This window comes from Lolium perenne, chromosome 6, assembly GCF_019359855.2.
Source record: "Lolium perenne isolate Kyuss_39 chromosome 6, Kyuss_2.0, whole genome shotgun sequence".
In the NCBI taxonomy this organism is placed as follows: domain Eukaryota; kingdom Viridiplantae; phylum Streptophyta; class Magnoliopsida; order Poales; family Poaceae; genus Lolium; species Lolium perenne.
This window is the reverse complement of record NC_067249.2, coordinates 64,464,618-64,488,477: the sequence shown is the minus strand read 5'-3', so window position 1 is coordinate 64,488,477 and position 23,860 is coordinate 64,464,618. Positions and strand designations below refer to the sequence as shown.

The window sequence follows — 23,860 nt, the reverse complement described above, 5'->3', positions numbered from 1 at the left end:
TCCACAAATTAGTGGAGTTCACATCATTTGCCTTATGGCATTTTAACATCAGTGTTATGCATGTGTGTTTCACCATAAAGATTTATAATAACTTATCCATCGTACATGGAATACTGTCATAATTTGAACAACTCATTGTTTTCATTTGACCAGAACAAAATAACAATTATAAGGTTCTTTATTATAAATCTGAAGGGCTAGGTAGAATGCCAACGACGAACATAATAACTCTTTATTTTTGTTCTAGACGTGCATTATCACCACATTCTTTGTCAGTCACTTAGGCTATAATATTCTTTTATTGCGTTGTGTTGTATGACATCTCATACCAAACAATATGGTATAAATACCTAAGAATTTCATTATGTGACCAAACAAAGAATACATTCATAACTCGTATATCATCTATATACACCTGAGCTAGACTTTCTAGTATTTTCTTTCTTTCTGCCAAAATCCTTTTGTAGTTTCTCTTTCGACTTTCCTCATATTTCTGAAAACACTTCAACATCAATAACTTCTAGGCTTGTTGGTCAAATACCAATAACCTTGAGGTTCGCACTTTGAAGTTGATCATCACATGACAAGTGTTCCGGATTTCACTATTAGTAACTTTTTAATGTGATGAACAATTTCACTCATAATTTTACCCATCAAATAAGACAACTTCATGATGAAGCTACTATGGCTTACATGGATGTGCGAATAATGTTAGTGCCCAACTAGTTGGAGGATCGGAACGCCTAGCGTCTTCAACCTTCGTACATTCCCATAAAATATATGAGTTTATGTAGTCTCACTAAATTATATTCTATTATCTTGTAATAAGATCTTCGATATCACATATATCTCACACCTTGTTTATTCCCGAAAACAAACTTTTTAGCTCCTTACTTTTCAAACGGATTTGAACATCAAGTTTCACGGAGACAAGATAATTTTAGATACTAATTGAAACCATTGCTTTTAGAATCAACAATTTGAGGATTACCAAAAGTTTGCTATAGGACTTAATCATTTCTTGATTCTTTAACAATACGGTACCAGTCCGTAAAGTTTCTTGTCAGACTTAACATTATTGCTATCTCAATTACAAGACTAGCGCATGGTAGATAACGGATGCCAATTCTACAAATTTAATTCAAAATACTATTCAGACTATGTTCATGATAATTAGTTCATGTTTTAATCTAATTACTAATGAATTCCCACTTAATACAACATCCCTCATAGTTTTTTAGTGGCACACGATCCATATCCACTACACCAAAACCGATCATCACGTGAGATGATGTAGCTTCAATGGTGAACATCAATATGTTGATCATATCATCCATATGACTCGTGTTTAACCTTTCGGTTTCCTGTGTTCCGAGGCCATGTCTGTACATGCTAGGCTCGTCAAGCAAACCCAAGTATTTCTGCGTGTGCAACATGGCTTACACCCGTTGTATGTGAACGTAGAATCTATCACATCCGAACATCACGAGATGCTTCAAAACGACGAACTGTAGCAACGGTGCATACGAGGGGAGAACACTTTATTATCTTGATATTAATGTGAGGGATCATCTTATAATGCTACTATCGCGATCTAAGCAAGATAAGATGCATAAAGGATTAACATCACAAGCAATTCATAATATATGATATGACATGGCCTTTCTTCTTGTGCTTTTGATCTCCATCTCCAAAGCACACGAGCATGATCTCCATCATCACCAACATTGCACCAAGGTCCATGGCGCCACTTCATGGTTGTCCATCACTTATAGCTACTATAACAACTACTTGAAATAAAGCTATTACATGATGAATAGACACGCATGTCTTTAACAAATTTAAAGACAACCATTAGGCTCCTTCCTGTTGCCATAATACAATAATGAACATCTAATACATGAAATATAATCATCATCACATCATGGCCATATCACATCACCAAACCCTGCAAAAACAAGTTAGACACCTCTAATTTGGTTTGCATATTTTACGTGGTTTAGGGTTTTCGAGTAAGATCCAATCTACCTACGAACATGAACCACAACGATGATACTAGTGTTGTCAATAGAAAGAGTAGATTGAATCTTCACTATGGTGGGAGAGACAGACACCCGCAAAGCCACTTATGCAATACAAGTTGCATGTCAAGCGTGGAGCAAGTCTCATGAAACGTGGTCATGTAAAGTTAGCCCGGGCCGCTTCATCCCACCATCACGCAAGATGCAAAGTACACTAACTAAAAACAACAAAAGCATCAACGCCCAAAAAAAACCATTGTGTTCTACTCGTGCAACCAATCTATGCATAGACACGGATCTGATACCACTGATGGGATTCCTAGCGTAGAAAACAAAAAATTTCCTACCGCAAGAACGAATAACAAGCCAAGATCTAATCTAGTAGATGGTAGCAACGAGATGTATGTGAGACTAACCCTCAAAGATTCCAAAGCCTACGAGGTTAGATCTCGTGGTTGATGTAGTCGATCACTTGCCGCTTTCAAAAGCGCGTAGAAGATCTTGACGGTGCCACAATCGGGCAGCACCTCCGCACTCGGTCACACGTTCGGTGTTGATGACGACGTCCTTCTCCCCATTCCAGCGGGCAGCGGATGTAGTATATCCTCCTCGGATTCCCGCCAGCACGACGGCGTGGTGACGGTGGTGGTGGAGATCTCCGGCAGCGCTTGACCGTAAGCACCGCGGGAGAATTACGAGGAGGGAGTAGCTAGGGTTTGGGCGCAGGGTGGTGCTGCGACTTGGGGAGCTAGGGCTGCGACTTGAGGTGTTGGGGTGCCCATTGGTCCCTTTAAATAGGTGGCCAAGCCCCTTGGGTCTTACATAAACCTGCCCCCAAGTTTGACTGAGTTCCGATAGGTTTCCGGTTCCAAAAACCTACTCCTACTCGGACTCTTCTGCCAATTCTGAAATTGCATTAAGGAAAAGACTTATTTTCCCTTAAGGCAACGTGGTTTCACCTATTATGGAACCCTCCGGACTTCCTTAGACAGCCCGGGTCATCCCGGACACTTCCGGAACCTTCCATAATATTCCGGACTATTCCGGTCCTTCCAAAACCTTCTAGAAGCTCCGGTCAAAACACCGGACTTTTTTCGAACCCCGGAAAATGACTTCCCATATAAGAATCTTATTATCCGGACCATTCCGAACCTCCTCGTGATGTCTCGGATCCCATTTGAAGACTCCGAACAACATTCGAACTCCATTCCATATTCCATATCTACTTAAAACGACATCAAACCTTAAGTGTGTCACCCTACGGTTCGAGAACTATGCGGACATGATCGAGACTCCTCTCTGATCAATAACTAATATTGGAACCTGGAGATCCATAATAGCTCACACATATTAAATGATGACTTCGTGATCGAAAGAACCATTCACATAAAATAACAATTCCCTTTGTCTCGCGATATTTTACTTATCCGAAGTTTGATCGTCGGTATCTCCATGCCTAGTTCAACCTTGTTACCGATAAGTACTCTTTACCCGTACCGTGATATGATATACCTTGTGATCCCACTCTTGATCCATATGCCTCAACTCATACTTTCCGAATACTTAATCCCATCTTTATAACCACTCATTTACGTAGTGGCGTTTGATGTAATCACAGTACCCTTCCGGTATAGTGATTTACATGATCTCATGGTCAAAGGACTATGTTACTATGTATCTGAAAGCTTATAGCAAGTTGAACTTGATGACTTGATCTCATGCTATGCTTACTATGGGTGTGTGTCCATCCCATCATTCACCTAATGATATGATCTTGTTATTAATAACATCCAATGTTTATGATCAGGAAACCATGATCATATATTAATCAACAAGCTAGTTAAACGAGAGGCTTACTAGGGAATCTGGTTGTTTACACAATACACATGTATTAATGTTTCCGGTTAATACAATTATAGTATGGGGTGTAAACATTTATCATGAACACTAAGTTATTATAATAACCACTTTATTATTGCCTCTCGGGCATATCTCCAACAGTAATCCACGACCTTAATTCCAGACTATTGCAACCAATTTAATTGGTCATGACGGCATGATCCAATAATAATGTCTTAAATTATAATGTGTTGCCATGACTAAGTAGACACCTCAGCAATCTCTCCTACGCGTCACTGCCTATGTGTCTTTTTTTGCTTACGTGTCACCATATAGACTTGCTTTGAACCCACTGACATGTGGGACCTATTGACATGCTATATCTACTTATTGGGCCAATGTTTTTTTCACTGATTATTTTCTGGGCTAACATTATCCTCAACCGAATGGGCCAGCCCATACATGACAGCATAGGGAGGGTGGAATGGGCCAGCCCACGACCTGACAGGCATGGTGGCATGTGAGATTTTATTTCGCAGAAACTTTGCGCGGAGCGGGGACTCGAACCCACGACCTGGCGCATGGTGTTGTGTAGTCCTACCACTGCGACATAATGTGTGTTTGATGTCTCTGCGTAAGGTAGGGATAATATAGGGTTCTTTCTATCTGATTGCCTTCTAACATGTAGGGTTCCTGTGACATGTAACGAGGAGGAAGAAATTCGAATCCCCATCTAGACCCACGACCGGCGGGGGCGGCGGCGGTGGGCGTGGCATCGGGCGGCGGCGGTGGGCATGGCGTCGGTCGGCGGAGGGGACGCCGGTGGTACTTCTAGCGCCGCAGTCGAGCAAGGCGCGCGTCGTCGTTCGCCTCGGCCACGGCAGGAGCCAGCGGCGGTCACGGCAACAGGAAGGACTCCTCGTCGTCGTTCGCCTCGGCCACAGCAAGGACTCCTCTTCGTCGTTCGCTTTGGCCAGGACGACTACCCCTCTCCTGTCATCTCCTCTCTCCTCTCTCCCCTCTCCTGGACGTGAAAAAAATGTGCATTTTTGGATCGGGAACCATGGAACTGCATGGAGATGTTATGATTTAGTTGTTACAAGAATATTTTAGGTACTATAAGATTTATGTAGATTTAATTGTCAGGTTTCTTCAATGCCCCATTGTTTAGATTTCAGCCCATGTTCTTTAGTTTATTGGCCTAGCTAGCTTGTTTGGTAGGAGCTGCAGGTTATTTTGGGAAGTTGCATAGATGAATCATACTCATGTTTGCTGGTTGTGGTGCCAGTCTGTGAGCAAAATTATACTACCATGTCAGTGCAAGCTTAGCTACGGAAGTTTCTAGTTTGGTTTGATTCTTAGTATCTTCGATTGAATCCTAACAATTTTCTGGTCCTTTGCATGCAGATGGACAGAAGCTGGATTACAAAAGGAGTTAGAAGGCTTTCCTATGAACACCTAAGGGGAGTGGATGAGTTCATAGTGTTTGCTCGCAGAAATGTTGCGGGGGCTGCTGAATTTCTTTGCCCTTGCCCCAGCTGTAATAATCGTACTCGACAAACTCTACAAGATGTACAGTCTCATCTCCTGTTGCGTGGGATGGCAGCCACCTACGATAGGTGGATCCATCATGGGGAGCCTTTACATGCTGAACCTGGAGCTGATGATTCTTTGATTTTCTTGAAGGCAAATTTGAATAATGCAATCTCGTTGCAACAAGTCCTTGACACTTATTGTGCAAATTCGGGACAGCTGGTCAGTGTGGATAAATCAAGCATTTTCTTTAGTCCGAATACTAATGTTGAGGTAAAGGTTGAGATATGCAATACCCTTAATATTAATATTGAATCTCTCTCGGACAAATATTTAGGTCTCCCTGCAACTTTTGGGGCGGACAGGAGTGACTGTTTCCTGCATTTTGTTGAGAGGGTGCTAGAAAGCATCAAGGGTTGGAAGGAGAAATTATTATCTATTGGTAGAAAAGAAATTTTTCTAAAAGTGGTGATACAATCTATTCTGGTTTATGCTATGTCAGTTTTTCTTCTACCAAAGAATATATGCAAAAAGATAACGGATGTGATCTCTCGGTTTTGATGAGGGGATGATGATCAAGGTAGGAAAATGCATTGGTATGCATGGTGGAAGATGTGCTTTCCCAAAAAGGAGGGTGGTATGGGCTTCCGGGACCTCCACTCTTTTAATCTTGCAATGTTAGCAAAGCAAGTTTGGAGATTAATTGATGAGCCTAATTCCTTATGTGCCCAAGTTCTTCGTGGTAAGTACTATCCATCCGGGGATATCTTAAAGGTTGGACCGAAAGGAGGTTCTTCTTTCACATGGCAGAGCATAGTGGCGGGAATCCAGACTTTAAAACGTGGATGCATATGGCGGATTGGCAATGGTGAGGCAGTCCAGATCTGGAAGGATCCATGGATACCAACAACCAGAATCGTAAGATCATCACTCCAAGAGGTGATTGTCTCCTAACTAAAGTTTCTGAATTAATCGATCCAATTTCAGGCTAATGGGACCAAGAAATAATACAGAATATTTTCCACCCTATTGATGCTGCAAGGATCCTACAAATACCCCTAAGTGTGAATGATTTTGATGATTTCTTAGCATGGAGGGGTACAAGGTCGGGTGTGTTCTCAGTTCGGTCAGCCTATCATGTTGAGTGGAGACACAAATTCAGTGGAGTTACATGCAGATCACTTATAAGAGGTACCTCTTTGAATAATCCTACTTGGAAAATTTTATGGAGTCTCAAAGTGCCAGCTAAGGTGAAAATTTTCGTCTGGAGAGTTCTACATGGGATAATTCCTCTAAAAGATATTCTATTCAAAAGGTATATTGGTACTGATGGGCAATGTCCTCTTTGCAATTCTTATCCGGAAGATATAAGTCATATGTTGTTTAAATGTCAAGGAGCAACAAATATCTGGATGGCTCTTGGTATATCCAATATTATTAATAATGTTTGTTCCACAGGTATGGCAGGTGCAAAAATAATGGAAGATCTGCTCAAATCTCCGGCTGCATTAGTCCCAGGTTATTCGTCACTAAAAGTGCAAGATCTTATTGCTGTTGCGTCCTGGTACATCTGGTGGCTATGGCGATGACAAACTCATGGTGAACAAATACCCCCCATACAAAAAATCGTCACGTCTATCCGGGCTATTACAACAAATGCAACAAGTTCAAACAACCGGAGAGGGATTCAAGAAAAGAAGGTCTGGTCTAAACCGAGAAGAAACCAAATTAAACTCAATGTTGATGCGGCTTTCTCAGGTGAGGAGGGAACTGGTGCAACGGGAGCTGTCACCCGTAACAGCCAAGGGGTCTTCATTGCTGCTTCTTCAAGGTTTATACCGCATGTATCATCGGCATCCATGGCAGAGGCTTTTGCAATGTTAGACGACCAGGCTCTTGTGAACTCACTGGGGTACAATATGGTGGAAGCCGAGTCAGATTCAAAGGAATCCAATTTGGAACGATGCCACAACTATATATGCAAAAAATTTGAACACTGTCAGCTTGATTGGAAAGGCAGAGTTCACTCATTGTGGAAGAGAGTTGAACAAACCGGCTCATGAGGTAGCTAGGGACTATTTTAGTTCTAAGATTAATTTATGTGGGTCGATGAACCCCCTAGCTTCCTTCTTCAATCTCTCTTAGACGATATAACATTGTAATCTCTATTGGTGTGCGGCAGCAAGTTTTTTACGCACTATTTTCCTTACCAGGGTACTTAAGGGGGCTGGAAGGTTTTTAATGAGTCGGCTTGCTTGCTTAATATATTAAGATTTTACCTCAAAAAGCATAATAACCATGTTTCACATAAACATGTTCCACCTTCATAGCTCTCCAAACCTCTTTTTTATTTGTTTGCATTTTAAAAAAAATTACACATCCCCTAAATTGTCACGACCTTTAAAAATCCGGCGGTTTAGGTTTGTGTGACTTTTTCCGCAAACACACCTTTCTTTGCACAAGTTTTGTTATGCTTCATGCCTAGATGAACAACAAAAAAAGAACATGTTCATTGTTAGTGAAAAGGGATAGACGTGTGGAACATATGCACATCTGATCTCTCTCCAGATCCGTGCTCCATCTAGCTGTTTGCACGTCTACATACATTAATCGTAGCAAAGGCTTTTCATCGAACACCTTTGACACACAAATAAAACGGATTTTCCATACATTAAACTGAGAAATTAAGCAATATCAAACATTTCTCATGTGAAACATAGAACTACACAGGGGTCGTGAAGTGTTGCTATACGTTCTTCTGTAGAGGACAACAGCACCTCACACCACAAAGGAGGAGCTCCTTCCACCACTCTCCTCGTCGTCATGTGGCCAACGTTGTGCACGAATAAGTTAGATCGGGCTAGAGGAGGCGTTCCCCGACTGGGTGGCATGCTTCATGAAGAGGAGCCATGTATGGAGACGGTGGAACTCGACACGACGAAGTTGGGGACACCAGTGGCAATGTCTGAATAATCCTATGTTCTCAAGTCTAGGTTTGCTCGATTTTCAGATATAACATGTTTAAATGGAACTATAACTGGCCATTTCCAAGTATGAATATTTTGTAATCATTTTTTAAACTAATCCACTTACGGTTTGTAATCTGGGCCGCCTTACCCACTGGCATCCGATGTTCCTATCGAAGGCCATCTCCAGTTGGGTCCTTGCCCATGATGAGTTGGAGGATTAGGTGCAGCTACGGAGGAGTATCCGCTCACGACGGTGCAATGAGTGAATGAGACAATGGGAGAGGGAGAGAAGAGGAGGTGCAAACAACGGGACTTACCATGGATCCATGGTCCACACAAGAAAATGCGGAGGACGGCAAGGAGGAGATTCGGCGTTCTCCATGACGAACTAGGGTCGGCATGCTCTTCCCTACAATCATGGGCCTCCTTGCTCTCCGTTGCAGGCTCTACCACCGCATAGAAGAAGTGGAGGAGCGATGCTCGCTGCTTGTCGATGTCGTCTCACTGCTTCTTTTCCGTACCGCTCCCGATGCTTTTTGTCTGCACCCATGGCTAGCCTTCTATTCCCTCATGTCGCCGATCTCTGCACTGTCTCCTTAAGCTCCACCGCACCGCCTAGAAGAGGCGGAGGAGCGACGCCCTCGCTGCTTCTTCTCTGCGCGGACGGTGGAGTTGGAGGCGCGAATGGGGAAGAGAGACCGACGGGAGGAGGATGCGCTCCTCCCGCCGATCTCTAGCTGCTCCTCTTTGGTGGTGCCATGGTTGGAGAAGAGAAGGCAGGAGAAGGGGAAGGGGTAGGTGTCAGAGCAAGGACGAAGAGGATTTGGGACAGGACATGGGAGGGTGTGGGTGGAGGAGGCGAGGACGTCTGGCGGCGGGGATGGAGGCCAGGGGCGGCGCCTGAGAGGATAGTGTTTGGTTGCTAGATTTTTTTTCCCTCCTCCTGATCACTTTATTTTCCTCCCTCGAGCCAACCTGGTGGTGACGCGTGGCCCAATAGGTGTAGAAGAAGCGACCCAACACCCACCCCTCACGCGACCGGTGGGACTAGTGCTAGAGCCTAGAGCCACTTCGTGGTGTCTTCTATGCCCATAGGCCATATATATCCAATTTATTTCGCTAGTGTACATACACACAACAAATAATGCATTGAAGTGACATTGGACAATTCCAAGAAAAGAATGAAAATAATGCTTTAAACAAGTAACGTGCTATATATTCTTGCTTTGTGAAGCCTTCCTTTTTTCATAGAAGACGGGTGGTTTGGTCCTCGGATAGGTCATATAGATATGAGAGCTTTATCGGCCGTCTAGACAAACAATGAAGGGATTTATTAGCAATTTAGCATTCAGTGATTCAGTACAACCATGGGGCTTACCGACACACGGAACAACAACGGATGACATTTATTCATATCTGGGGATTGTAATTACTGCTCAGTATGTATTAGATGAAAATTGAATTTCCGATAATGGACGCCCGCATATGCTCCTGATTTTTAAAATAACCTTTAAACATATTTCAAAAAGTTGAAAATTAAACATATTTCAAAAAGTTGAAAATTTCAGCAAACAATGCCTCACGTCTATCGGTCTATGTGCTCACAAAGTTGTTTCACAAAAACTCGACATTTTTTCTGTCATGTGTAAAAACATAAAAATATGTTCACGTGAGAGCTTTTTTTAGCACCAAAATTAAAATGTCGATTTTTCACGAAACGTGTGCCCATGTAGAATGTTAACATATATGCGCGAATTTTTTGTTCAGAATTTTTAGATATTCTATAATGATTTTTGCGACCAACCCGGGCACTAGCACTGTTGGCATTTTTCTAAGGAAACTTCTGAGCACCCGCCGAACCCAGGTGAGCAGCGTGTGCTCCCGCACCGACGGTCTGTTCTCATTTAAAATGATTTTTCAGATAGCAGTAGCACATACACCCTAGAACAAAATTGGATTTCCAATAATAAACAAACTTACTAAATAAATGCTTCCATTTGGCCAATGACAGCTTGGATGTAACAATGCCATCTGACAAGGTATTAAACCGATCTATAGAATGTAGGCGAATTGGTTATGACTCCACTCAGCACATGCTACTTTAAGAAGTCGGAACACAATTACAAATGGGCTGAGCATGCAACTACTGGACACAAGCTGCCTGAATTAGCTCAATGCAAAACAAAACCTACTAATATATACTCTTAAGGAAGGAGTATCACGATACGAAATACTCTGGTAGACATGACAATCCAACTGATTCATACACTTCAGTTTGCAACGCTTTGTCTCTCTCTGCACAGCCATCAACGGTAATTAAGCTGCACTTTAAGTTGACCATGGTCGGCACTACAGATTGTCTTTTCATGCTGAGCACGGAAGAAGGTTAGATCACCTCGGAAAGGTATGGTATAGCCCTCACCATCCTCATTACGATTGATTAGAACACGCAGGTTCAACTTGATTATCAAAAGCGGCTCCAAGGAAATTGGAACAGCTGCCCAGGTTCGTGACAGTGGAAGTTTGCCATCAACAACCTCTGCCTTGTCCTCTTCCCTAGTAGAAAAGAGCACGACTCTCTCTTTATTGTAGAATTCGTGGTGCGCTGAGATTTCGCCATCAACATAGCAGGTAGTGCCGCTTGCAGATACGAGATCAAGGGTTACTTGCACATTCACCTGTATAGCGGTGTGCATCGGAATAAACGTCAAAACCATTCTACGTCCACGTGCAGTTGACAGGGTTTGTGTCATGACACGGTTGCAGTCATGGGCGTCCACCGAGAACATGAACATTCCAACGTCCTCTAACTCCCCAGAGTCCTTATCCTCTGGGATATTTATTTCCATGTAGAAGTCATCCTCAAGGGCCACACCATCTGCGTGGAGTATCAGATTACCCTGCTCACGTATAGCCAAGGCAATTAAGCAGTTCAAAAGAAGGTACCAGAAACAAAACAAAACTAAAAGATACTAACATGTGAATGGATACCTGTGAATCCAGGTTGCGTTTAAATTCTTCTCTTTTGGGGGAGCAGTAGTATAGCGAACGGTGATTAGAGTCAGAGGCACATAAATCCCCCACGAAGTAGGAGCGTGGAGAGACAGCCAACAGTTCCACAAGGTACCGAGAAGCGGTGTAAGATAGCTGTATGTTCATGTTGTCTCCAGAATAGGAAATTCTTTGATTCCGTAGGCGGTCTGTAGCTTCATCCCTCAGGTCCAGAGAATAGTCGATGTCACCGAGACCACTGTCGATGCTTGCGGCTTCGGCATCCCAGTCGATGCCACTGCTGCCACTGTCGTCGTCATCGTCGTCATCTTGCTGGTTGTAGTCTTGGTCTTCATCAAGAGCAGAAGATTCTTGCTGAGCCGTTCCCGTTCCCTTGACGGCAGCAGGGATGGTTTCTTTTCCCCTTGCCGTTTCTATATGAAAAATAAGTCGTCCGACAATATCTCGAGTGCAGTAATACATAATTCTAGCGGGGTCGGTGATGCAGGCCTGTTTTCAGGAGAGGATGGATTAATAATTAATTAAAAGGAGAAATAGTCCTAATAACAGCATTGCTTCGGTAGATTATATCGATGTGGTGGAAATTATTTGGACTAGCTAGTTGAATCAAAATAGGCCGGTAATCATACCTGGAGATCCCACAAGATGGCCCTAAAATAAGCTCTTCCGAGCGGCCAGCCGGCTGCATCTCTCGACGCCATACCTCTCAACTCACGCGGTCAGGCCCTTCGCCCAGGTCGGCGGCAGCCCTTTGCAGGTAATGAAACCCTAGATCGACTAGGAGACTAGGAGGTGCTGCCGTTCCTTTTTTTTTTTTTTTGAGATTAGGTGCTGCCGTTCCTGATCGACCATATATACGGGAGATGCACAATCCTAGTTTCCCCACTGATTAGTAAGCCCAGGTCCATGTCGGCCTTTTCGTAGCCCACAGGCCGATCGAAATAATCACAACAATCCTATCCCAAAAGACCCGGCCGGCGTTTGACGTATGGCAGATAGTATGCGGGCCGTATCTTTCCGATTACCTGCGCTCTGAATTGCGGACACGTTTCTTTCGCTGGCCTGGGTTGCACGAGTCGCGAGAAAAAAAAACCGTTATTAGCTGGCCTGGGCTACTAGCGGAAGGGCAAAGACAGGTTCATTGGATACGTAAATAACGTAGTGCGTAAACGACACGGAGAGGCGCATCCAGTTGCACGAAGCCCTTGAAACGCCTCCGCCATCCTCGCCGCGCCGCAGCACGGCGTGCTGGCCGGGCTCCCCTGGCGCAGCCGATTTCTTCCATCCGAGCGATTAGCCTCCCAACATCTCCCCCAAAGTGCGCGCCGTGCGCCGATCCCCACCCGCGACGCCGCACCGCACCGCATTGCCCGCGCCGGAGCCGCTCTCCTTCGACGTGGACGACGCCCGGCGGTCTCTCCGGCGCCACCCCAAGAGACCGTTTCACCTCGCTCCTGCCAGGTGAATCATACTGATACCACCACCATTCCACCAAGTCTAAATACGAGTTGCATCTGCTAATGTTGGACGATAGAGTTATCAGATGCTCGTCGAAGGGTTCAGATTCTTAGTTCGGAGGAACCTCGAATTAAAACTGCCTTGATTGGTCATGAGTTTCGTACCCCTCCCTTAGTTTCAAGTGTTGGTGTCAGGCATGAATATGCGACTGTCGACCAGTGCCACAAATATTGCTCAACTCTTAACATTTGACTTTGATATACTAACTAATTCAGACATAAATTGACTCTTAACTACTGCCACATAGACTACTGAATTTTGCACATTGTGATACTAATGTGGAAAAATTGTTAGCTGACCACTCCCGCAAACATTGCCAAACTTTTAACATACTTGACAAAAAGGATCTCTGGTCCATTCTTGCATTTATAGTCAATCCACTGCTCCGTTGAGATATAGTACTTTTGTTAAATTTGTGATGTGTAGCTCATGCTGGTACTATGACTTCAGATAAATAGGTGACAGAAGAATAAATAGACATACAACCCGATATACAGCTTATCTTTTTTTTTTTTTTTTTAAACTTCGCACACTACAATACATATCCAGCAGTTATATGAATAAACGACAAGCTTGCTACGCTTCTATGTACTGGCAGAACAACGGGAGGAAAAATAGCCCATTGTTGCAGAAAATTTCAGTGATCTGGTCATCGTCCTTGCTTGCAGTTCTAATTTGAAAACGGGTGCTATATTCTCATCCAAATACTCAGTTCTGGTTGCCTCCTTGTTGCATACTAACCAAGCTATAATATGTTCCGGAGAGACCCTTTGACATGAGGGATGAGTGTGTGCCCTTCTCCACAACAATTCCTCTGTCGAGCACAGTGATCAGGTCACAGTTTTGGATTGTGCTGAGCCTGTGTGCCACCACCACGCTTGTCCTGCCGACCATCACTCGCTCCAGTGCCTCCTGTACCACCTTCTCCGACTGGCTGTCAAGCGCACTTGTAGCCTCATCCAGTAGCAAGATAGCTGGGTTCTTCAGGATGGCACGGGCAATTGCGATGCGCTGCTTCTGCCCTCCTGACAGCTGAACACCTCTCTCACCACACGATGTGTCATATCCATCCTTGAGGTTGCTGATGAAGTCATGTGCATTGGCGGACCTTGCTGCATTCTCAATTTCGGCCTCACTTGCTGCTTCTGTCCCATACACAATGTTTTCCTTGATTGTGCCTGCAAATAGAGTTGGCTCCTGGCTGACCAGTCCAATGTGCTGTCGCAGGGCTCGAAGATTATATGTTTTGATATCCCTGCCATCAATCTTTACCATTCCCCTAAGGGGGTCATAGAACCGCTCTATAAGCCCAATAATGGTTGACTTGCCTGAGCCACTTTGCCCAACCAGGGCTGTTGACTTGCCTGGTTGAATGCTTAATGAGAATCCTTTGAAGATGATCACATCTGGCCTTGACGGGTATGCAAAGTCGACTCCTCTGATCTCCACCTCACCTTTGATCTTCTCTGGCTTGTGTCCCTCGGGGCTGTCAGGATCAATTTCTGTTACCCGGTCAAGAACAGCAAACACTGAAGCAATTGCATCAGCACCCTTAGCTAGGTCTGTTGTCATGGCACCTGCATCAGCAATCACACGCCCTGTGCTTACTAGAATAAAGAAGGTTTGGAAGAGTGCCTTGGCAGTAATGTGGTGTTCAGCTATGAGCCTGCCACCAAACCAGAAGTCAAGCGCCCATGTGCATACCATCAGGCTCATGGAAGTGCCGAGGCCAAGGCCCGCAATCCACGACTGCCGGATACTTTCCTTTCTTGGTCCATTCTGTGCTTGGTTGAAGAGGCCTAAGATGCGGCCCTGCGACGAGAAGGCCGTGATGGTACGGAGATTGGAGACAGCCTCAGAAGCTAGCTTGCTACTTTCAGATTGTGCCCGTATTGATTTCTTAGACATGCTCTTGAGTAAGACACGGCGAGCATAAAAGCAGACAATGATGAGAGGCTGCACTGCTATCATGACAAGGGCCAGGCGCCAGGCAATGACCAGACCCATGGTGCAAGCAATAAGCACTGCAGAAACTGTCTGGATCACCAGCGCCATTCGGTCACCCACTAGAGACCTCACCTACAACAACAAAAATTATGCTAGGTTAGATAAATTTCCATTGAAGTATCAATGCACTTGTTTTTTGTTTGGTACTTACAACATTGGCTTCCTTGGCAAGCTGTGAGCATATGGCACCACTGGAGTTCTCATCACGGTCGAACCAACCAATCTCAAAAGTGAGGATTTTTTTGAGCATCTGTTCCCTGACCCTCTTGGTGAGGTATTCTCCCATGATACCAAAGTTGTAGTGCTGTCCAATATTGATCAAGAATGAGAGCACTGCAAGAGCGACGAAGATGAGTGCATAAGCCCTTGTTTTATCCCTGATTTCATCATGATCTGTCAAGAAGTAGACTGAGATCATGCTTCCCAGAGCGTATGCATAAGCAGGCTGGATGCCTCCAAACACAATTGCACTCAAGCTTCCCATAAGCGCCTGCCTCCACTCTGGTGCATTGAGCATAAGCAGCCTTCTGAAGGATGGCAGAGGAAGCTTTGGCTCCTCAGAGTTTCCAACATCACCTGCATCACCTAATGACCGGGCCGAGCTTGACCTGCTGACCGCAGAGAATCTCCTGCTCATGCTGTGGCTGCTGGACTGCCCCACAGCGGAAGTACTACCAGTTCCACTGACCTGATCAGCCTCTTTCGATTCTCTAGTCTGCTGAAGGCGAACAAGAGACGAGTAGAGGCCATTCTCATCGGCGATGAGCTCATCATGGGAGCCCAGCTCCTTGACCTCGCCGTATTGCATGACAGCAATCATGTCAGCATTGCGGATGGTGGAGAGGCGATGTGCAACCACAATAGTCGTACGGCCCACGGAGGCCAGGTCAAGCGCCTCCTGTACAACACGTTCTGACTCAGTGTCCAGTGCGCTGGTGGCTTCATCAAGGAGGAGGATCTTGGGTGACTTCAGAATTGCTCTGGCAATAGCAATCCTCTGCTTCTGTCCTCCAGACATTTGGACACCACGCTCACCCACCTGTTTTTATTCCAGATATGGTTAATACGGTCATACAATACTATCAGAGTATGAACCACAACTTTGTTCACATGAAGGAGTAAAGGAAAAGATCAACAGCATGAGATGAACTAGTTTCTTGATGAGCTAACTGTAACCTCTGTAATTTCTTGCAACAAATACATCGAATTCAAGTTTCATTGCGAAGAAGACACATAATTAGCTAAAGTTTCTTTTCCATACTTCTGTATGTACAACTCCTCTTTCCACTTCAAAACTGCATTTTCTCATTGGAAGAATATACAGAAATGTCCGTGATACTTATGCAAAACTGATATGTATGTTGCAGTCTGTTAGTTGTCACACCGCTAGACCAGTATCCTCCACTGATTATAAACATCTAGTGTTTCCATTTCAACTTTGAACCTAGCTTATCTTAAACATCTAGCTAAGCATTGCAATGTGGGATTTCAAATTCATACATGCATATAAATTTACCATTTTCTCATACTGTGCCTAGAAAAAATGATCACAGAAACTGTCAATGGCAATCAGAAGTTCTGTGTTGCATGGAAGAAAGCAGCAATCTTAGTTGATAAGTGAAGTATTGGCAGGAAGTCGGTTTTTTTCAAGACCTAGAGACACTTGGAAGCATCAGCATCCGAGGGTCATAGCCATGTCCTTTAAAGGGTGAAATCATGTTTGTTGTATCAATGTTTCAGTTTGCTAATTGGTTTTCTCAAGTAATTATTCTACCCTGTGATGTGAATCGATCATGGTCAATGATCCTAACTGAAAGATGATAAGATTACCATCTGTAAAGGTAAGACAGGTTTTACCGAAAGATTTCCTCATCTTCGTGTGACCTTTCCATTATCGATGCGCAGTATTTACAAATAGATAACAACACTTTTATCATTCTCATACGGATATGATTTACCCTCTCGGACTCTAAATCACATCTCTCACATAAAACCGTGCTCTGATACTCATGTTCCTATTTGTATAATATTTCATTAATTTTATGATTCTCAGAACTAACTTATCCCATCTTTCCATGTTAGTTTATTCATGGACGGGAATAGTCTTTCACGAGTGCAAAGAATGGTCAAATCTGTAGCAAACTAAGATGTTACGGTAAGCGTCCTGAAAGCGACTACTCTTGTTTATTCTGTATTGACAATTGACACGAATATATAGTTACGGAACTAGCTACATTATTAGCATCATTCTGACCATTTAGCTTTGTCTTGCAGATTTGACATCTTGTTTTCCTTTAGTATGCCAAACATGCAGCTAGCCATTATATTGGTCATGAGTTGATAATATGATATCTACTCAAGCTTATTCCCCGCAATCACACCATGAAAAATCTGACTTCTGAAAATTATGAGTAAATTCCATTTTTTACCCTCTAGTTTCAGATTCCGGACAACGGTTACCCCATTTAACAAAAAGTCTTCCAGTTTACCCCATTTAGAAGAATTTGTGCCAATTTTACCCCATCTAACGTTTTATCATTTTCTTTAGCTGGACCAGGTTATCGTGTTATTTGCGTTTTATCATTGAGGGTGCATTTTGGAGCTAATACACTTTATCCTTGACAATATTTCCCTCCCAGTACTCTCCAGCCTGTGTTACACCGCCGTCTGGCACATCGCGCCCTCTCTCACTGGTCGCTGCACAACCTGGGTATCAGTTCCTTGATCTCATCTCCTAGCTGCTCCTAGATTAGTTGTATCAATCTATTGGTTGAAACCTACCGGAGAAGCTACACCATGCATACGCCAGCGTGCTGCTATGTACTAGTACCAGACCAAGAACAAAATGCATGTATTAAGAGTACAACCAAGTATACATACATCAATCGGTCGACTACAACTAGTGCACTAGAATGAAAGCTAACAATTACTCTCGTTTAGTTGTCTCTAGCCAGCTGAACAAGGCGGTGTCGTGGTACCCGTCAACTCATGTCGGCAATGATTTGGTTGCACAATCCCACAAAGAGTTTGCTATTTTGCCAATACACGAGAGTACCATGCTATTGCCGTAGTGTGGTACTAGTAATACGTACGGATTATTGTGAAGTTAAGGAGAGCATGGCCGAGAGAGAGCGAACACGGTGTGACTGTGTAAACGAATTAAGAGGGTAAAAACCGGCACAAACTTCACTAAATGGGGTAAGAAAAAGGAATTTCTGCTAAATGGGGTAATTAGTGTGTTATGTGGCTGCTAGGGTTTGGGAGGGAGAGAGAGGGCTGCGAGGGCGCGAGAAGGCCGGACGGGGGCCTTTTGCCCACGGCCGGGCAAGAGGGAAGGGATTTCCTTCTTAATTCTTGCTTGATTAGATTGATACATCTCCTCTCCATATATAGAGAGGTTTACTTGACTCCCAAGCAAGGCTTACTTGACCCCTAAGCAAACCATAAGACTAACGGGCCCAGGCCCATGACGTACTCTAACATAGTGTTACAAACGTAAAACTACAGGGTAAAAAATGGAATTCACTCGAAAATTATTGACAAAATATGGCCTTTTTTAACACGATATTTGCGTGATGTGTGCATTAGTTAGACATGATCCAGCAAGCTTGTTCTATTATTAAATGTATGGTGTAGTTAGTTTGTTCTGTGGGTACAGTGGCAAAGCTAAGCTGTCTATTATTTTCATCGGACACTTCACTGTGATCTTTTCTACTTGAACAGGGGGAATGTAAGTTCAGTTAAATGTATATGAACTGGTAGGTACTCAACATGAAGGGTATTTTGAGTGCCTATCAGATCATTATGCCGCTGGTATGCCCACATCAAAAACTAGGGTGTCCTAATTTTTTGTGCCCCACGCCCCCACAGCCACGGCAGGTTTGCACGCAGCAGAAATTATAGTGGTGGGGTTCTGTCCATGAATGAACTTTTCAGGTTTACATGCATGCCACTAGAGTTTGAATCATCAGGGGGATTTCTCATTATTAGCTGGGGGGCTGCATCTTGAAGAAGTCATATGTTGGAGCAGCATGGCAGACGGAAAAGTCACATCTTCCCCCTTTTAACGACTTAGTGACTTTGAAACGCAATAGTTTACAGTGGCCGGCGGCAACAGTCCAGGTTAATGATGCTTCTCTGAATCGTTTTGATTTTGTGCTGATTAAAGTTAACTTTTGGAAGCAGTCATGCCACAACACGTACACACGCACACAGGCACTTCGTTCTGTCAGATCTCTGCCTACCATATTGCTGTCAGAAAAAAATTTAGTGCATGAGAGGACCTGGGTGAAATCCTGTTTGCTGGTAAAGTTGCAACACCATAACTGTTGGCTGGCAAACCTTTTCTTGTTACTAGATTTGCAAAAAGCCTCCCAGCTGCTTGACGCCAGTGCCCACCGACCATGTAGGCACACACCCTGAGTGGTGGGCCAACTAATCTCCCTTTTCCACCTGGATCACCACTCTATGTCCTAGTCCCCGCCATCAGCCATTTCCAAACTCCAAAGGGAGTGCTTTGAAGTGTCGTACCATCACTACTTGAACCGAATCGCGGTGAAGTGGTGTTCTAGCAGCTTTAGAAGTAATAGTACTGCCACTTTAAGCTAACAGGGAAATAAATTGAAGTTAAGAGAGCATTGCCTATATTGTTATGGATTTAACTTCGGACCTTAGCTTATATAATTCAGCTAATGCCATCACTGCTGCTTTGTGTAACTCATGTTGTCATGTAGTATATCTTGAAAGGCATCTCGTACAATATTCTTTCGGTAAACGAAAACGACTGAAACCATCCTAATGTACCAATTTCTTTCCCAAAAGTGGACAGATATTTGTGTGGCAGGTACGTTGGAGAAGAACTAAGTGGGGAGGAACTAATATGCTGAACTGGTGGCAAGAATGGTTACACCACGCACCACAAGGCGACCACTCATTCATTGCGGAGAAATGTGCCACAATATCAGATGTTTTAATCATGGTAAATCATCGTCTGGAGTTTTTTTTTGTGGGTTTTTTATGATTTCTTGTTGTCACTTGTTAGGCCCTTAAAAGCTTCCATTACCTGATTGGGTGGTATTTCTGTTCAGGCGTCGATATGTTAATGAGCTTTACTTTTACTTTCTTTAAATATACTCTTTTGTTCCCAGATGGTGTGGTAGTAAATGGTATCCTTCGATATTAATATATTCCCTTTATCGAAAAGATGGTGTGGTAGTTTACACTACCTGGTTGGGTGTTAAAATTTATATATGTGCATCTCCAGTTTTAGGATCCTTAAGGGTGCTCCTAAGATACACACAAGATGCACTTCTTACACTGTAAATCTTCATCCAAACACCTACATTTCTACGCAATGATGTGCTACTTTAATCGTGAGGATCACTTTCATTCTGTTGAATTTTTTGAAGAGAGTCCCCGAGTTTGGAGAACCTGGTGCAAGAACGGCAACACTCAATGGGACTGGATGGCTGCTGGTTTTCCACTAAATCCCTGTAGGAATGCTTAGTTTATGACCTTTTCTGTGATGGCATGATATTGAGGGTGGTTCGGTATGACTGTCAGTAGTACAATATTTTTCAGCAGGGTCAACATAATTGAGGTGTGGCACTTTCTGGGATTGGCAACACAAGACGGTCAGCTCAGCTCTCCCTGAATCCCCAGATTCCATGAGGGCTTTTCTTTTGAGAGGCAAAGACCCATGTTCTCTGCAGTGGGTATGCGGCTAGATGGATCAATTAACTAGTGCTGGTGACCACTAAAAACAAGGGTGTGCCTACGTCTCAGTTGACTGAGATTTTCTTGAGATTTTCTTAAGTCTCAGTCAACTCAGAAAAGTGCAACTACAGTTTAAAGAAAAGTGCAACTCGGTTCAGTTGCACATTTGTGCAATTGCACTTTTTTAACAAAAAAGTGCAACTCAAGACACATTTTTGTAAGTGACTTAGAATTAAGAAAATCTCAGTTGACTGAGACATAGCAAAACCGAAAAACAAAGGGTGCTGCTTCCGAAAATCAATCAGCCTGAAGAATCCCCGGTAAAAGGAGGCACAACTAGAAGCGTAAAAGGAGCATTTTGGAATGATTCCAAGGCCACATGCAGCGGCTGCATACCAATCCTATTGTATAAACAAGGAGGAGAGCTTCCTGGGGACATGTTGGTTTCGGTTTAGTTATTCTGCTACTTTGGGCTAGGTTGTGGTTGCTATACTTAACTATGAAAGTACCTTTAGGGAAAATCTTATTCCTTGTCTTCTTTTCTAATTCGAGTAAGATTTTTCTCAGTATACAACTATATACATGAACGTCCATGTCAGTGCAAAGTGGAACTTCCATTTTTCAGAAATGGTGCTCTGGAATTTACATTGTTGCTTTGCCTTTAGAATCTGTAGCCATAATTATGTTTTAGAAACTATCTGAATCATATTCCGTTTACTAGTAATTGATTGGTTCTGGCTTTTGACTTTTGAGAAAATATATACAGAGGGCTTTGTCACCACATTTTTGTGTGACGCCGTACTGAACCGCCGAACATAAGTTTCGCATTCCGGAATAAGAACAAGAAACGAAGACGACTGCGACTTGCAAAGGTAAAAGAAAAATAGTACACTCCAGCTACCTAGGGGATTCGAGTAATTAGTTACCTGCGTGTCGTAGCCCTGGGGCAGCTGCGAGATGAAGTTGTGCGCGTTGGCGGCCTTGGCGGCGGCGGTGACCTCCTCCGGCGTGGCGTCCTCCTTGCCGAACAGTATGTTCTCCATGATCGACGTGGCGAACAGCGCCGGCTCCTGGCTGACCAGCCCCATCTGCGCGCGCAGCCACTTGAGCCGCAGCCGCCGGATGTCCACGCCGTCCAGCGCCACCTCCCCCGCCGACGGGTCGTAGAACCTCTCCAGCAGCGCCACCACCGTCGACTTGCCGGACCCGCTGCTTCCCACCAGCGCCGCGGTGCGCCCCGCCGGCACGCGCAGGCTGAAACTGGTGAAGATGGGGCTCTCCGGCCGGGACGGGTAGCAGAACTCCACGTTCTTGAATTCCACATCGCCGGCCACGTTGGCTAGTTCCTCTCCGGCATCGCTCGCGGAGTCGATCTTGGGCACCCGCCGGATCACCTCCAGGACCCTCTCTCCCGCCGCGCTCGCCTCCGAGAAGTACTTGAGGTTGGACAGTCCCGACCCCAGCGCCCTGCATGTCACGCACGATTCGTCGTCAATGGCGGCGCGGCGAGAAGGTGTATATATCATGTATGCATGAGCTAGAAATTAAACGTACAGGCCTCCGACGACGATGGCGGCGGAGACGGCGAAGACGGTGCCGCCCTTGTAGCCGTGGTACATGACGAGGCGGCTGCCGTACCAGACGTTGAATGCCCAGATGGCGAAGGTGATGCCGTTGCTGCCGATGGCGACGCCCTTGGCGAGGCCCTGCTTGATGCCCAGCCTCGCCGACTCCTCGAGCGCGGCCGAGAACCGCGCCAGGGTGTCCCGCTCCGCCGCGAACGAGTACACGGTGCGCACCGACGACACGGCCTGCTCGGCGATGGCGCCGGGGCGGGAGTACTGCTCCCTGATCCGGCGCGCGAGGCCGATGAGGATGCGTCCGTAGGTGAAGCCCGGGATGATGAGGAGCAGGATGGATGGGAGGGACACCAGGGTGAGGCGCCAGAGGAGCGCGAAGCCGACGGCGTAGGCGCCCAGGAACATGGCGGTGTTCATCACGAAGTTGGGGACCTTCTCGCTCAGCACGTCCTGGACGACGAGGCTGTCGTTGGAGACGCTGGCGATCACCTCGGCGGTGGAGCCGACCTTGAGGTCGAAGTACTCCACGTCCTGCCGGAGCACCGCCGCCAGGTACCGCGCGCGCATCCGCGACGCCTGCCGCTCCGCCGTCCGTGCCCAGCAGTACCCCTCTGCAAATACACATCGTATGTACCTAGTCATATCTAGCTTCAGCATTGCACGTACTACGCCATTGTTGGCATTCAGATTATATATTCTTGCTCACCTAGGAACGCCATGATCCAGCAGCCCAGCGCCAAGAAGACGAGGTTCCTCGCGTTCTGATCGAGAGTGGATCATTCAACGCACAAGAGAATGACAAGAAGTTAATTTCTCTTGCATACGTTACAGACTAAACAATGGGGTACAAATGTGAAATTCTTGTGTTGTGGATGCGTACCTCGTTGATCTTGGAGCTGAACTCCTGGAGGAGGTCGGCGGCGCTGCCGCCGAGGTCGTTGAAGATGCGGCTGGTGATGAAAAGCATCACAGGCATCGACAGGCCGTCGCCGACGGCGCCCACCAGGCCCAGCGCCATCAGCACCACGTCCGCCGCGTCCGCGTGCATGAACACCGACCTGAAGGACGACCCGACCGCCGCCTTCGCCGGGCCATCCTTCTTGGCGTCTACCGTCGCGCCACCCATGTCTCCGGCTAACGACGCGTCCTCGCCAGCGCCTGCTAAGGTCGTTATAGTGCAGAAGCTCGCACGCGGCCTAGCTTGCTTCCAGGAGCTGTGACAGTTGTTATGTTTACTCGATCTATACTCTATAATCCGGCCTCCTTTTCAGGCCTGTTTGGGTGGTAGACTCTGACTTCTCTTCTAGTTTGCGAGATAGGTTGGACTTATATATAGGGATGCATCCGTGCATGCCCGAGCAAGCAAGCCATTGCCGTTTGCTACGTCGAGGCAATTGCTTTTGCTACCTCCACCACTTCGGGGCTATAGCTATCAATCGATGAAAGTAAACGCAGTGGATGTACTCACTTCATCTTTATTTCCATGGCGTACATATATTTTGTGGTTCAATTTTCACCGTCAATTTGACAAATAAAATATCTTCTTTTGCTAGTTCTATGTCAACCGAGAATTAAGTTGGTTTTAGGTCGATCGATTTCAACTCTAGCACCCGTTAGATTCATATGAGAATTGCACATGAGTGTTTAACTGCAAGTGGGTGTGCAA

General features: G+C 45.1%; 2 protein-coding genes and 1 long non-coding RNA gene across 6 annotated transcripts; 1 reads left to right on the top strand and 2 right to left on the bottom strand.

The window, feature by feature from the left end:
- Positions 1–10,319: 10,319 nt before the first annotated feature.
- LOC127308211 (uncharacterized) lies at positions 10,320–12,180 on the bottom strand. Its single transcript, XM_051338962.1, has 3 exons — positions 12,004–12,180; positions 11,354–11,863; positions 10,320–11,262 (listed from the first exon to the last, which is right to left on the bottom strand). Exons 1-3 carry the CDS (start codon positions 12,073–12,075, stop codon positions 10,669–10,671), a joined length of 1,176 nt encoding a protein of 391 aa, XP_051194922.1. The 5' UTR covers positions 12,076–12,180; the 3' UTR covers positions 10,320–10,668.
- A 373-nt stretch (positions 12,181–12,553) lies between these two features.
- LOC127308208 (uncharacterized) lies at positions 12,554–21,545 on the top strand. Of its 4 annotated transcripts, none has more exons than XR_011746882.1 (5): positions 12,554–12,835; positions 16,982–19,877; positions 20,308–20,391; positions 20,483–20,666; positions 20,895–21,545. It is a non-coding gene; the product is annotated as an uncharacterized lncRNA (long non-coding RNA). The 4 variants fall into 4 exon arrangements; XR_007856349.2 differs by having other exon boundaries at positions 20,480–20,666; XR_007856350.2 differs by having other exon boundaries at positions 16,982–20,391.
- On the bottom strand, positions 13,287–23,484 carry LOC127308207 (putative multidrug resistance protein). Its single transcript, XM_051338961.2, has 6 exons — positions 23,075–23,484; positions 22,901–22,955; positions 22,169–22,805; positions 21,541–22,081; positions 15,051–15,938; positions 13,287–14,971 (listed from the first exon to the last, which is right to left on the bottom strand). Exons 1-6 carry the CDS (start codon positions 23,318–23,320, stop codon positions 13,601–13,603), a joined length of 3,738 nt encoding a protein of 1,245 aa, XP_051194921.1. The 5' UTR covers positions 23,321–23,484; the 3' UTR covers positions 13,287–13,600.
- Positions 23,485–23,860: the final 376 nt, after the last annotated feature.

What these genes read in the sequence shown, in the direction of transcription:
- LOC127308211 (XM_051338962.1), bottom strand. Translation starts at nt 12,075, where the DNA reads ATGGCGTCGAGAGATGCAGCCGGCTGGCCGCTCGGAAGAGCTTATTTT. An exon ending in CCATCTTGTGGGATCTCCAG is followed by an intron (nt 11,864 to 12,003) that starts GTATGATTACCG and finishes TCCTGAAAACAG; the next exon opens with GCCTGCATCACCGACCCCGC. An exon ending in AACGCAACCTGGATTCACAG is followed by an intron (nt 11,263 to 11,353) that starts GTATCCATTCAC and finishes ATACGTGAGCAG; the next exon opens with GGTAATCTGATACTCCACGC.
- LOC127308207 (XM_051338961.2), bottom strand. Translation starts at nt 23,320, where the DNA reads ATGGGTGGCGCGACGGTAGACGCCAAGAAGGATGGCCCGGCGAAGGCG. An exon ending in CTGGATCATGGCGTTCCTAG is followed by an intron (nt 22,806 to 22,900) that starts GTGAGCAAGAAT and finishes GTGTATTTGCAG; the next exon opens with AGGGGTACTGCTGGGCACGG. An exon ending in CCCAGGGCTACGACACGCAG is followed by an intron (nt 15,939 to 21,540) that starts GTAACTAATTAC and finishes GAATAAAAACAG; the next exon opens with GTGGGTGAGCGTGGTGTCCA.